The sequence below is a fragment of the Oenanthe melanoleuca genome, chromosome 15, assembly GCF_029582105.1.
Source record: "Oenanthe melanoleuca isolate GR-GAL-2019-014 chromosome 15, OMel1.0, whole genome shotgun sequence".
NCBI lineage: Eukaryota > Metazoa > Chordata > Aves > Passeriformes > Muscicapidae > Oenanthe > Oenanthe melanoleuca.
Window position 1 is genome coordinate 370,479 of NC_079349.1, and position 11,469 is coordinate 381,947.

The 11,469-nt window shown below is 48.4% G+C and overlaps 1 protein-coding gene across 2 annotated transcripts; it reads right to left on the reverse strand.

Moving 5' to 3' along the window:
• Nucleotides 1–5,948: 5,948 nt before the first annotated feature.
• RAN (RAN, member RAS oncogene family) lies at nt 5,949–10,961 on the reverse strand. Of its 2 annotated transcripts, none has more exons than XM_056504151.1 (7): nt 10,837–10,961; nt 10,175–10,217; nt 9,190–9,274; nt 8,979–9,104; nt 7,884–8,071; nt 7,217–7,387; nt 5,949–7,117 (listed from the first exon to the last, which is right to left on the reverse strand). In XM_056504151.1, exons 2-7 carry the CDS (start codon nt 10,208–10,210, stop codon nt 7,073–7,075), a joined length of 651 nt encoding a protein of 216 aa, XP_056360126.1. In that variant the 5' UTR covers nt 10,211–10,217; nt 10,837–10,961; the 3' UTR covers nt 5,949–7,072. The 2 variants fall into 2 exon arrangements, with proteins under 2 accessions (XP_056360126.1, XP_056360125.1); XM_056504150.1 differs by lacking the exon at nt 10,837–10,961 and adding an exon at nt 10,639–10,722.
• Between the last annotated feature and the right edge of the window lie 508 nt (nt 10,962–11,469).

Genomic DNA, 11,469 nt, shown 5'->3' on the forward strand with positions numbered 1-11,469 from the left:
CTTTGGTTATCTGAGCCTCAATGTCAAGCTTAGGTAAAACTGGATAATTGTATAAACAAAATGTTTTACAAATCCTTTTTTTATGGGATTAAACCAAATCCTTTTTGCCAGAAGCCACTGCCTGAAACTGGGCATGCTTTGGGATTGTTCAGGTAGTCAGATCTTCTTAATTACACAAATACTAAAATAACATTTATAGTATTACATGACAATAATCCCTAAAATAATATTTATAATATTATATTATAATAATCCATAAAATAATATTTACAGTATTACATGATAAGAATCCCTAAAATAATATTTATAATATTATATTATAATAATCCCTAAAATAATATTTGTAATATTACATAATAGTAATACCCAAAATAATATTTATAATATTACATTATAATAATACCTAAATTAATATTTATAGTATTACATGATAATAATACCTAAAATAATATTTATAATATTACATTATAATAATCCCTGAAATAATATTTATAATATGACATGATGATGATGAATAATCCCTAAACCATGATAAAGGTTTTTGCCAGCTTTCCCCTGAGGGTTTGCAGGTTTGCCTCTTGCTCTGGGGTGAAAGCAGCTCCTGAGGGTTTGAGAGTTCACCCCCAGCACTGGAGATGGATTCCCAGCAAACCTCTGAGATTCTCACAGACTTTGCACCAAGGACTCTCCATCCCATGGGAACACAGCTCTGCTCTTGTCCTTCCCTGCTTTAGATCTAAGTGGCAAGATCCCAAAATCACAAGGCACACCCTGGAATCATGGAACTGCCCAAAAACATATTTTCAAAGCAACAAACAAAAACAAAAAACCAAAAGGTTTGTGTCTGCCACTGTTCTTAATGCACACTGCAGGGAAGTCAGCTGGAATGAAACCAGCCATTCCAAATGTGATTTGGACTATGAAAATGGATATGATATGGAGATCAGAGAAATCCCCTTCCTTTGTCTAGAGGATTTGTCAATCTCCCAGTGATTTTCACAGGCTCCTTAAAGAAATTCCATGTTCAGATGTCACTGCAGCTAAAGACGGTTGATGCAAGCTGATCCCTTTGAATTAGTTAGAAATACTGATTTTTCAAGAGATTGAGTGTTTCCCTTTTGGGCTCTGACTTTTGCAGCACATGCAGAGTGAGCTGGGATGAAGAGCAGGAGATGGAGGCGTCAGGAATGCCCAGCACATCAGCCTGAGTTAAATGTGGGAGAAGCTCTGCAGGCAGGCCAGCCCCTGTGGAAATGGCATTCCAGAGCACGGCAGGTTTGCAGTGCCAGGGACAGATGCTGTGTGTTTAGGAGCAGGATTTTGCTCAGAGAGAACAAAACCATGAATCCTCTGCTAGCAGTGAAGCACCAGGAGCCCCCACCCACCCCAAGGATGGCAATTAAACCACAGCAAGCCTGGCAAGGGTGGTTAACTGAAGCAGAGGGCATTGTTTTCTCCAGAGCTGATATCTGCTGTGTTTGCTGTTGTGGCAGCCCAGCCCAGCTCCCAGGTGCAGGTCACAGCCAGGGGCAGCACTCAGAGGGCAAAACTCAACCCAGCTGAAAGGATCCAAAACTGGAGACAGGAAAATGCTTGTCCTGGGCTGAAAGCCTTTCAAACTGCAGCACAGAATATCCTACCTGCCTAAATCATAGTTATCCCTCACCTGTTACCCAAGGTCCCAGCTGCTTTAAGGACAGCAGAGAAACCCCAGAGCTGCTCTCAGCCCCCCCAGCTGCAGAGGGTGAGCAGCAGCACCTTCCTGCCCAGTTCACAGTGTTTTCCTTGCAGCAGAACAGCAGCTTTGACACTCAGGACACCAATCCCTTGAGTTTCCTGTTCATCTAGCTGCTCACAGCATCCCCTCACTGCAGATCAGCCACGAATGACACAGAGCAAGTGCTGGGTGTGATTATTGCACCTTCCTCACCTCAGTTGGGTTCTGGAACATTCACTGATCATCTCTTACCGAATCCCTTTGACACAGAGATGTGCTGGGTGTGATTATTGCACGTTCCTCTCCCCAGTTTGGTTCTGGAACATTCACTGATCATCTCTTACCGAATCCCTTTGACACAGAGATGTGCTGGGTGTGATTATTGCACGTTCCTCTCCCCAGTTTGGTTCTGGAACATTCACTGATCATCTCTTACCGAATCCCTTCTGTCCCCAGGTGTAGCCAGACTTTGGTGCAATGTCAGTTATCAACGTGTTTGCTCTCTTCATGTAATAAGCTCTGATTTTAACAGCTTTCAACATAAATGTGATGAATTGGGGGAGAGATGCTGGTGGTGTCTCTGCTTTGCTGTGCTGACAGCATTAGGATGAAGAAATCCACCTGCACTGCTTGGTCTGGTGTGTTCCACACTTCGGGCGGATTTCACCTGTAAAAACCAAGGTAACAACCAAACCTATGCAAAAATAAAATCCATGTGCAAATCCAATCCATGTACAAATCCAATCCATGTACAAATCAAATCCATGTAAATATAAAATCCGTGTACAAATAAAATCCGGTACAAATCCATTTCCAAGTGGGACCGAGAGCGCTGGGCGGGCGGCGGGCGCCACCGCGTGGCCAGAGTTGGAACTGCAGCGGGTCCGGGGCAGGGGCTCGGAACGGGCCCAAAATCAGCCCAAAATTGGCCCAGGATCACCCCAAAATTACCCCAAAATCATCCCAAATTCGGCTTGGGATCACCCCAAAATCAGCCCGGAATCACCCCAGAATCCCCCCGGGATCCCCTCCCCAGAATCCCCGCCTGCCGCCTCCGGAGAAGAGGCTCTGCAGTCACCCCGACCCCCAAGCCCAAGTTATTTTAAAGCTCCATCAGAACTGCTCACAGCTGGTTTCAGCCTGGCAGAAGCTGCAGCTGGTGTGTCCCACACTTCTCTCTCACACAAACTTGGCAGAATTACTCATTTGCTGTAGGCTGAAATAAGTTTTGTGCCTCAACTTAGGTGTTCAAATAAAACAAAATATCCAGTACAATTAAGAAATAAAAATACCAGAACCAGAATCAAAAGACAATTAATAATGCCAACATTTGCAGATTCCCTGTTAATTATGTCCCACCTTTTAATTTATAAATGCAACAAAGCTCTCTGGCTTGAGCTCTTTCCTTGAAACCTGCCCAGAGAACCCACTGCTAGACCCAGATTTGTTTTTTCTGTTTTAAATGATGTAATCCAATGAAAAAGTCTGACAGGAAAATTAACCTTTGTACTCTCAATCTAACCAAAACACACAGTGCTCCCTCCAGTACCATTTTTGGAAGCCACCAAGAGGGAAAACAGCCAGCAGCAAGTTCCTTGGTTTTGTGCAGGAGCTACAGGAATTATCATCACTGCTGGAAATCAGAGGGAGCAGATTCACTGAAGAACCTTCAACACAAGGAACAATTTATTATTGACTTGATTTGCTGTTTTTGGCTTAGCACCTTGAACAGACTGAAATGGCTGCAGCAGGAAAGGTCCTGGTGCCTCAGAGTAAAATCAGCGACTTTGTCACTTCAGGAATCTCAGAGGAAGGACATGGGCAGAGTTTTCTCCTTACATTACAGATCACCACAGCCCTGAAGAGCTCCCTGTTTATTTTACTGATGGTTTTCAGTCCTTGCTAATCAAGTGTCAACACAGAAACAGGCAACTCTGAGTAGCTCATAATCACCTCCTAGAAACCTGAACTACATTAATAGTGTTCAATTTTGAATGTTTGAGTTAAATATATTTAAACCATCAGTTTAGAGATAAGTTTGATCCACTAAAACTTCTGGTAATGTTAATATAAATATGAATTTTTGTTTATGGTGTTATTTGGGGAAATCTGTCATCATAGTCTCAACTTTATTCCCGTCATTTAAGTAGAACAACTATGGGAACTTGATTCTTTTCATGACAGAATTCCAGGATCACAGCAAGACAGATATCAAAACAAAATAAAAATCAAGCAATCTATTCCTATAGTGAACCAGGGCCCTATAACAAGCACTGCAGTTTGGGGGAAATGTCATTCACTCTCTGAACTCTAACTTCTCTTGGAGAACTAGAAGATAATTAGCCACAGAGGCCAATTATAAGTATGTGCCCTGTACACTCCAGTCTGTAACCCAAAGAAGCTCAGGCTGTGCTGGAGCCTTGGAATAAATAATAAATGTGTGTCAGTAACCAGGCAGAGAAGGATGCTCCTGTTTGGGCTCCCCAGCAGGACCCTGCAGTGTGCTGTGCAGAGAGCTCCTGGCCAGCACACACATGCACAGCCTCCAGAGCTGTGTGCACCCTGGCCAGACAGGATAACCAGGAGCCACAGAGCCACTGCTCCAGGGCACGCCCCAGCAGCCTGGGCTGGGCACAGCCAGGCTTCAGCTCGGTGCACAAGCAGCACACACACAAAGCAGGCTAGAGATGAACAGTCCCAGGTGCAAGGAGGGATCACAGCACTCCTGTAAGACACTGCTCTCACTGCTGGCCTGAGACAGAGAAGGGCTGCCAAAACTCAGGTGAGGAAGGGACCAGTACCACCACTGCAGGCAAAGAACTGCCTTCAATAAAGCAGGCATTTGTTTCAGGAAGGTGAGGGCAGACACTCATCCCAGCAGCCTCAGACTAACAGCAGCACAAGAGACAAATTTCTGTAGGGAAAAGACAAATCCTGTTGTTTTAACTTATAGGTGCAAGAGGCACAGTCTTCACCTTCTCAGCACATCAGTTCCCAGTGCTGCAGACAAGTGCTACCCAGTGTTCTAAAGAGAAAAAAAGGTTTTGTTGAAATGCTGAGATGCAAGGGCAGCCCAGCACTCCTGAGGCCTGTGACTCTCCTGATTGCCAGTAAGCAGCACCTTTCCCCTGCCAGCAACCTGCCCCTGCTGCTTTGGTGACAGAACTCAGGGCCTGGACTCTGAAAGCTCCCAGCTTTGTGCTGGAACAAGGAGCAGCTCCTGGCCCAGCTGCAGTGACCTGGAACTCTCAGCTCAGCCTGAAAGCAGAGCCTGCTGTGGGAACATAGAACCTACAGGCACCTGAGCCAAGCACAGAACAGAGCAGGACTTGTCTCCAGTTGATGGGGCTTCAGCAAAGTTCTAAGAACTTTAGTTCTGTCTTTACTTCACTAGATAGGTTAAGATCTGGTTTTCCCTAAACCCAACCAGTGAAAACTTCCTCAGAACAATTAGAGATAAGGAACTTGAACTGAGCACTCTGCATGTGCATTTAAGGCTACCTGCATTATTTAAAATCAGATTAACAAGGAACAAAAAGAACAAGTGCTGCAAGTGGGCTTCATTTCCCTCCCCAACACTGCAAGTTGAAGAGATTCCTTCACAGCAGGATGAGAATTCCTGTTTCAGAACTGGACTGAAGATCACAAAGCTCCCCATTGTTAGAGCCTTGAACCAGCTTTCCCCCTTTGCAGCTCTCTGCAGGAAGCACACCAGGGACAGGAGCTGTGAAGATGTCAAACCACACAAACTGAAGCCCAGTGCTGCTGCCTTGCCTTCCCAAAGTGCCAGCCCTGCAGAACTGCACGAGTTCACCATGCTGTGGTTCTGAGCTTTTCCCAGAGCTCCAGGACACCAAAGCTACCACACCACACCTAGTGAAGCAGCAGCAGCCAAGCCAGCAGGATTAACCAGGACCTGCAGAGGGAATTAGTAACACTAGACAACAGCCTACAACAGAAGTTAGAGCAGGATTATGCAGCAAGAGTCAGTGCAACACTGAGTGGGAGTTTGTCCCTTTACAAACACCAAGTGTGCAACACTCCTCATTCTCATCCAGGAGCTTCAAGTCTTAAACACACAACTGTAAACCCAACCCTCCAAGAATTCCCAAACTGAACTAACATAAAAATGACTCCTTTACAGCAATATAGCACAACAGTCATAGTCCAATTTTTGCTACTGGCAGAAAAGGCTGAATATTGAAGTAACTTATGTACACAAACATGCAAGTTAAAAGGCATAAATGAAATGCTCCACTTTATTAAGAAACCAAAAATACAAAACTGAAGAGTTCGAGACTTCATGTACTCCAACACTACTGAAAAAAAAAATCCTAAACTTAAGTTTTGCTTACTAGCAGTACTAATATTGACCAAGATTCATCTCTACAAGGTAGTGTTAAAAGTTGACATTTTCCACCATTTGTGCTGTAATAAGCCAGTTTCAAATTAAGAACTTGGTGCAGTTACAGTTAAGTCTAATGTTTAAACCACTGTGGCTTCAGTTATACACCACAGGGCAGGCAAGAGCATGTCAGCTCCAGCCATGCTGTCTGGTGGGTGAATCTGAATTTGCTCAGAATTGCTGGAAGCAGCTATAGCTCTACTGCTGCTCATGCAGTTAGCAGGCCTGGGGCCATTGCTGCTGGCTGCTAAAAGCACAGAGCTGCAGGAACCTGTGGGGCACTGAGGGGCTGGGGCTGTCTGACTGCAGCATGGCCAGCAGAGCTGCAGGCTGGGCTCAGGGCTGGGCTCTGCCTGCAGCTCTGCTCACCCACCTCAGCCCCAGCACCAACACAAAGGAAAGGACAACTGTTAGCTCTGAATTAGCAAGAGGAGCATAGTATGAGAAGCAGGAAGGAAAACAGAATGAGAAATGCAGTAGCAGACAATCAAGTATTACCCTCAAATGAAGAACAGAAGACACTTTGAACAGTTTTCCTAACGATGCATGAAAGTTCACTTGCTTGGAGATACTTGAAATACAACTTTATTACCTAAACAAAAGAATGGGAATGACAGAAACAAGATTTTCCACTTAACACTCTGATGTGACTGCAGCAGTCTTATATTTGAAACTCAAAAGGGGAAGTAATTGCAGTCCAAAAAACAGCTAAATATGCAGGTCCAAAATATGAAGTTTTTTTTGTTTTGGTTTTTTTTTTTCATTTTGTTTTGTTTTTTTTTTAAACTGCCACATTCACTCCGAAGCCCATTCATCTCTTTCAGCATCCCAAAGATAAGCACATGTTCTGCTCAGCTAGATAATAAAGTGGCAAACACGCTGCACCACTGACATCACAGGACAGTTGCCTATAAAACTAGACTTCTGACGCTGGGCTCCAGCTTCATCCCTCACAGGTCATCATCTTCATCTGGCAGTGCAGTGGTCTGAGCAATCTGCAACAAAGGAAGCCACACTTCACAACTGCTCTGCAGCTCTGTGCCCTGTGACACAGCCACCAGCCACTGCTGCCCCCTGTGCCCCCTGCCACTGACCTGTAAGTCCTGCTCATACTGTGCTGCCAGTGCTGGGTCCATAACAACTTCAGGAGGTGCAAGGGCAGGCATGGCAACAAACTCCAGGTTGGGATCTCCAATTAGCTTCCTAGCAAGCCACAGGAAAGGCTTCTCAAAGTTGTAGTTACTCTTAGCTGAAATGTCATAATACTGAAAAAAGTACATATTAGACATTATTATAAAAACTCTCTAATATTTAGGACATACCAAGATTAACACAGAAGCAATTTGTTAACATTCCTTTTTTTGACTGCATGGCTTCTGTTTGCATATTCATAGGCAGTTGTGATTTAAGTGTCTAGAAAGTTTCAGGCAGACTATGAACTGAAAGGTTCTCAAATCTCATCAAGGATAAAGCTCTCAGGAGACAATAGTGCAGGGATCTGTCTCCTGTGATGTGATCTACTGCAGTCCCACTCCTGCCATGGGATGAGATTCTGAACATTTAATGCCAAATGCACAGAAGTTCTTTAAGAACTTAGCACAGCTTCTGCTCCAGGCCAGTGATGATCATCCTTGCCACCATCACTTCTGAATTCTGGTCTGAAGAGCCAACAGATGTGAGGCTGCCTATAATAGAGGCAGAGCACTCAATTCTCATCCAAAACCCAGCTGCACTCAGCAGAACCCATCCAACCTGACTCACCTGGAGATTCTTCTTCCTATGGAACACAATGGATTTTGCCTTGACTTTTCTGTCCTTAATATCCACTTTGTTGCCACACAACACTATGGGGATGTTTTCACATACTCGTACCAGGTCTCTATGCCAATTAGGTACATTCTTGTAAGTAACTCTTGATGTTACATCAAACATGATGATGGCACACTGAGCTGCAAGAGAAGCAGAGCCAAGTCACACCAGGAGTACCACCACCTGCTTGCAACAGGGATGGAGGGGAGGAACCCAGAGACATCCCACACTAGGGCTAAGCACCTGCAGTACCTTTTCCCTCCCAGCATCACAGTTCTGAGAGCTCCTGTTCTGTCAGCAGGGTCAGGGCATGAGTGCACAGCCCCTGGCCCATGGATGTCACCCCACAGCACACCAGCTCTAGCACTAGTCCAGCTCTAGCACTGAGGAACATGGTGCTGCACCATATGAGAACATACAAGACTACAGAAGCCAATTTGGATTTGCCCAAATATTTGACAGAATCAGTTAATACCTATTTTTTAACCCATCTCAGACACTCTAATGTGTCTTTCAGGTAGGCTGAGAGCCTGTGATCCACACCTCAGGATGCCCTTGTCCAGAGCAGTTTCTCAATAATACTTTACAAAAATAAAATAAAATAAAGATATGCAGGTGAGTGAAGTAGCACAGGAGAGATCTTTGCCAAGCAGAAGGAAGGAACACTTGTGCACCTTTTCAGAAAGACAAACGGAGGTGTCCAACTTCCTCAAGGCACTGAAAATCTTGAGTTTGTGTGTTGCAAGCCCTTGCCTGAGCACAGCAATACAGATCAAAACCTGCATTTACTGAAGCACGTTCTCCCCCTTAAACCCCAAGTGCCACCAGCAGTACCTGGTCACTGAAGGTGCACCACTTCCATTGATAGCAAAGCCCACACTGACAGCCTCAAACACAGGAGCACACACTGTCTGACAAAGGACACTGTCCTCTCCACATGGAGAGTCTGAAGCCTTCCATGCCAGCTCATCACTGCAGCTATACTGACAGCTCGCAGTGTGGCCCACAGGAGCAGAATGAAGCTCTAAGATCCAGAGCTGCCCTTACCTTGGATGTAGTAGCCATCACGCAGGCCACCAAACTTCTCCTGGCCAGCTGTGTCCCACACATTGAATTTAATGGGGCCTCTGTTAGTATGGAACACCAGGGGATGAACCTCAACACCCAGCGTTGCTAGGGAAACAAAGAGTGCATTTAGCAAGCATGGACTGGACTTCCATGTGTAAGATACTGGAGTCAAGTGTTCCTTCAGACATACCTACATACTTCTTTTCAAATTCACCAGTCAAGTGACGCTTCACAAATGTTGTTTTGCCAGTGCCACCATCACCAACCAGAACAAGCTGCAGACAGATAAAGGAAAAGTCAGAGCAAGGCATTTTGAGACATTCATCAGTGATTCTAGCACAGATACTATTCATTTCTACAAAGAGCTTGACTCCTGCAAGGTGCTGCAAACAAAAGACAGAACTCCCCATGAAGCAGCTCCTGTGCTAGGAAGCAATTTGTTAAACCCATCCATCATGCTGTAACTGTGCTAAGTCTTATCCAGCCCTTGTAGGTAAAAACTGCACTGCACTGTGAACATGGTTCCACTGAACCACTGTAAGAGACTGAATGAAGGATGTCTAGGGCTTTCAACCTGGAAGCAACCAGATGTGGAGAGGAAATTACCAGAATCCCCACTGGAGAAACCCATTGGTATCTCACAATTAAAAAACCCACCAACACTTGCTCCATGAACTGGAATATGCTAGCCAAGCATTGCAGAAACAAGTAACAACCTTCAAGAAGCAGTCTTCAGGACTTCTGGCTGTTAAAATAACAAAAAAAACACCACCAACCCACCAGCCACACAAAACACCAGAAAATTCTCTTCTGGAACATTTGAACAGTTAGCACAGCAGAGAAATCAGTTAGCACAGAACAGAATCAGGTTGCTCATTCATTCCAAGCATCTTCTACAGTGCACTTCAGTTCTTAAATTTAAAAATCATTCTGTAAGCAAAGACTCATTTAAATTTATTGTACTAAACAGCAGATAGAATAGATTAACACAGTATAACAGATTCTTCTTGTGTAAGCTGTATGCAACACTACAATAAATGACCCATTAAGTAAAGACCAGCACTTCGAAACCAAACCCACCATCCACGTCGGCACTCCAGAGTCGCTCGCGCTACTTTCCTAGGGAAAGGGGAAAAAAAAAACCCACAACCGCGACCGGCGCGGCAGCGCCTTACCTTAAACTGCACTTGGGGCTCTCCTTGGGCGGCCATGCTGGCTCTGCGGGGAAATGGCAGCAGCGTGAGCGCTGGGGCGCGGGCAGCGCCGCCGGAAGGGGCCGTTCCGCTCGGGCCGGGCCGGGCCGGGCGGCGCCTCGCCGCGTGTGGCGGCACCGCGCGCGGCAATGGCGGCGGCGCCTCCGCCCGCCCGGCCCGGCCCGGCCGGCCCCGCTCCCCTCCCGCCCTCCTAGAGCCGCATCCCGCCTCGGCGGGAGCTCCTGCCCGACCGGCGCGTCCCGCGGGGCTCCCGAGCGCGGCCTGCCCGCGCACCGCGCCGGGCGCGCTCCCCGCCATGAGGCACCATGACTGAGCAGCGCCGCCTCCCCCCGGCCCGGCCCGGCCCGGCCGCGCCGCCCGCCGCCCCTCGCAGCCCGCCCGCCCTTCCACCGCGGCCGCAGCCGCGCGCGGCCCGGCCCTCTCACCGCCCCGCTCCCGGCGGCGAGAAACCGCCACGCGCTCGGCGCCCGCAGCCGCAACGCTCCCTCAGGCGCAGCCTCCCCGCGCCCAGCCCGGCCCGCCCAGCCCAGCCGCGAGCTAACGGTGACCGCCGCCCCAGCCGCTGGAGCTCCGCAGGGCGGCCCCGCGGGCCCGGTGCGGCGGGGCCCGGCCGGGGCCGGTACCTCAGCCGAGGCTCTCCCGCTCGCTCACTCCGTGCCGGGCGCAGGGAAAATGGCGGAAGCGCCGTTCAAATACCCGGACGGCGACGGCGCGCGGCCGCGGGCGGGGGCGGGGCCGGGCGTCACGTGGTGCGCGGCGCGCGGGAGGCGGCGGGAGGCGGGGCCGGGCCGCGGCCATGAGGGAGCGCGGCCCCGGGTAGTGGGCTGTGGGCGCGGTACCGGGCACGGCTCCGGGCATCGGGCTCCGGGCACAGCACCGGGCAGAGCCCAGTGAGACTGGCCGGTCAGAACAGCTGCCCAACACTGCCTCCGAAACAGCCAAACCGCATCGCAGCGCCATGTCCTCCTCAGCGCCTCAGGCATGGCGGCTGCATCGCCTCGCTGAGCATCCTTTCCACTGCCTGACCGCCCGAGCAGCGAACAAACCTTCTCGAATATCTGAACTGAACGTGCCCTGAGGGCCTTTGCTGTGATGCCGTCGCTGCAGGCCCGGCAGGAAGGCCTGGCCGCCCTCGCTGTGGGGAGCAGGAGGTGCCCCGAGCCCTCAGCTCCCTCGGCCACTCCTGCAGGACGTGTTTTCCTCAGCTTTGGTGGCCTTTGCTGGGCACATGCAGCACCTCCGTGGCCTTTGTAAAG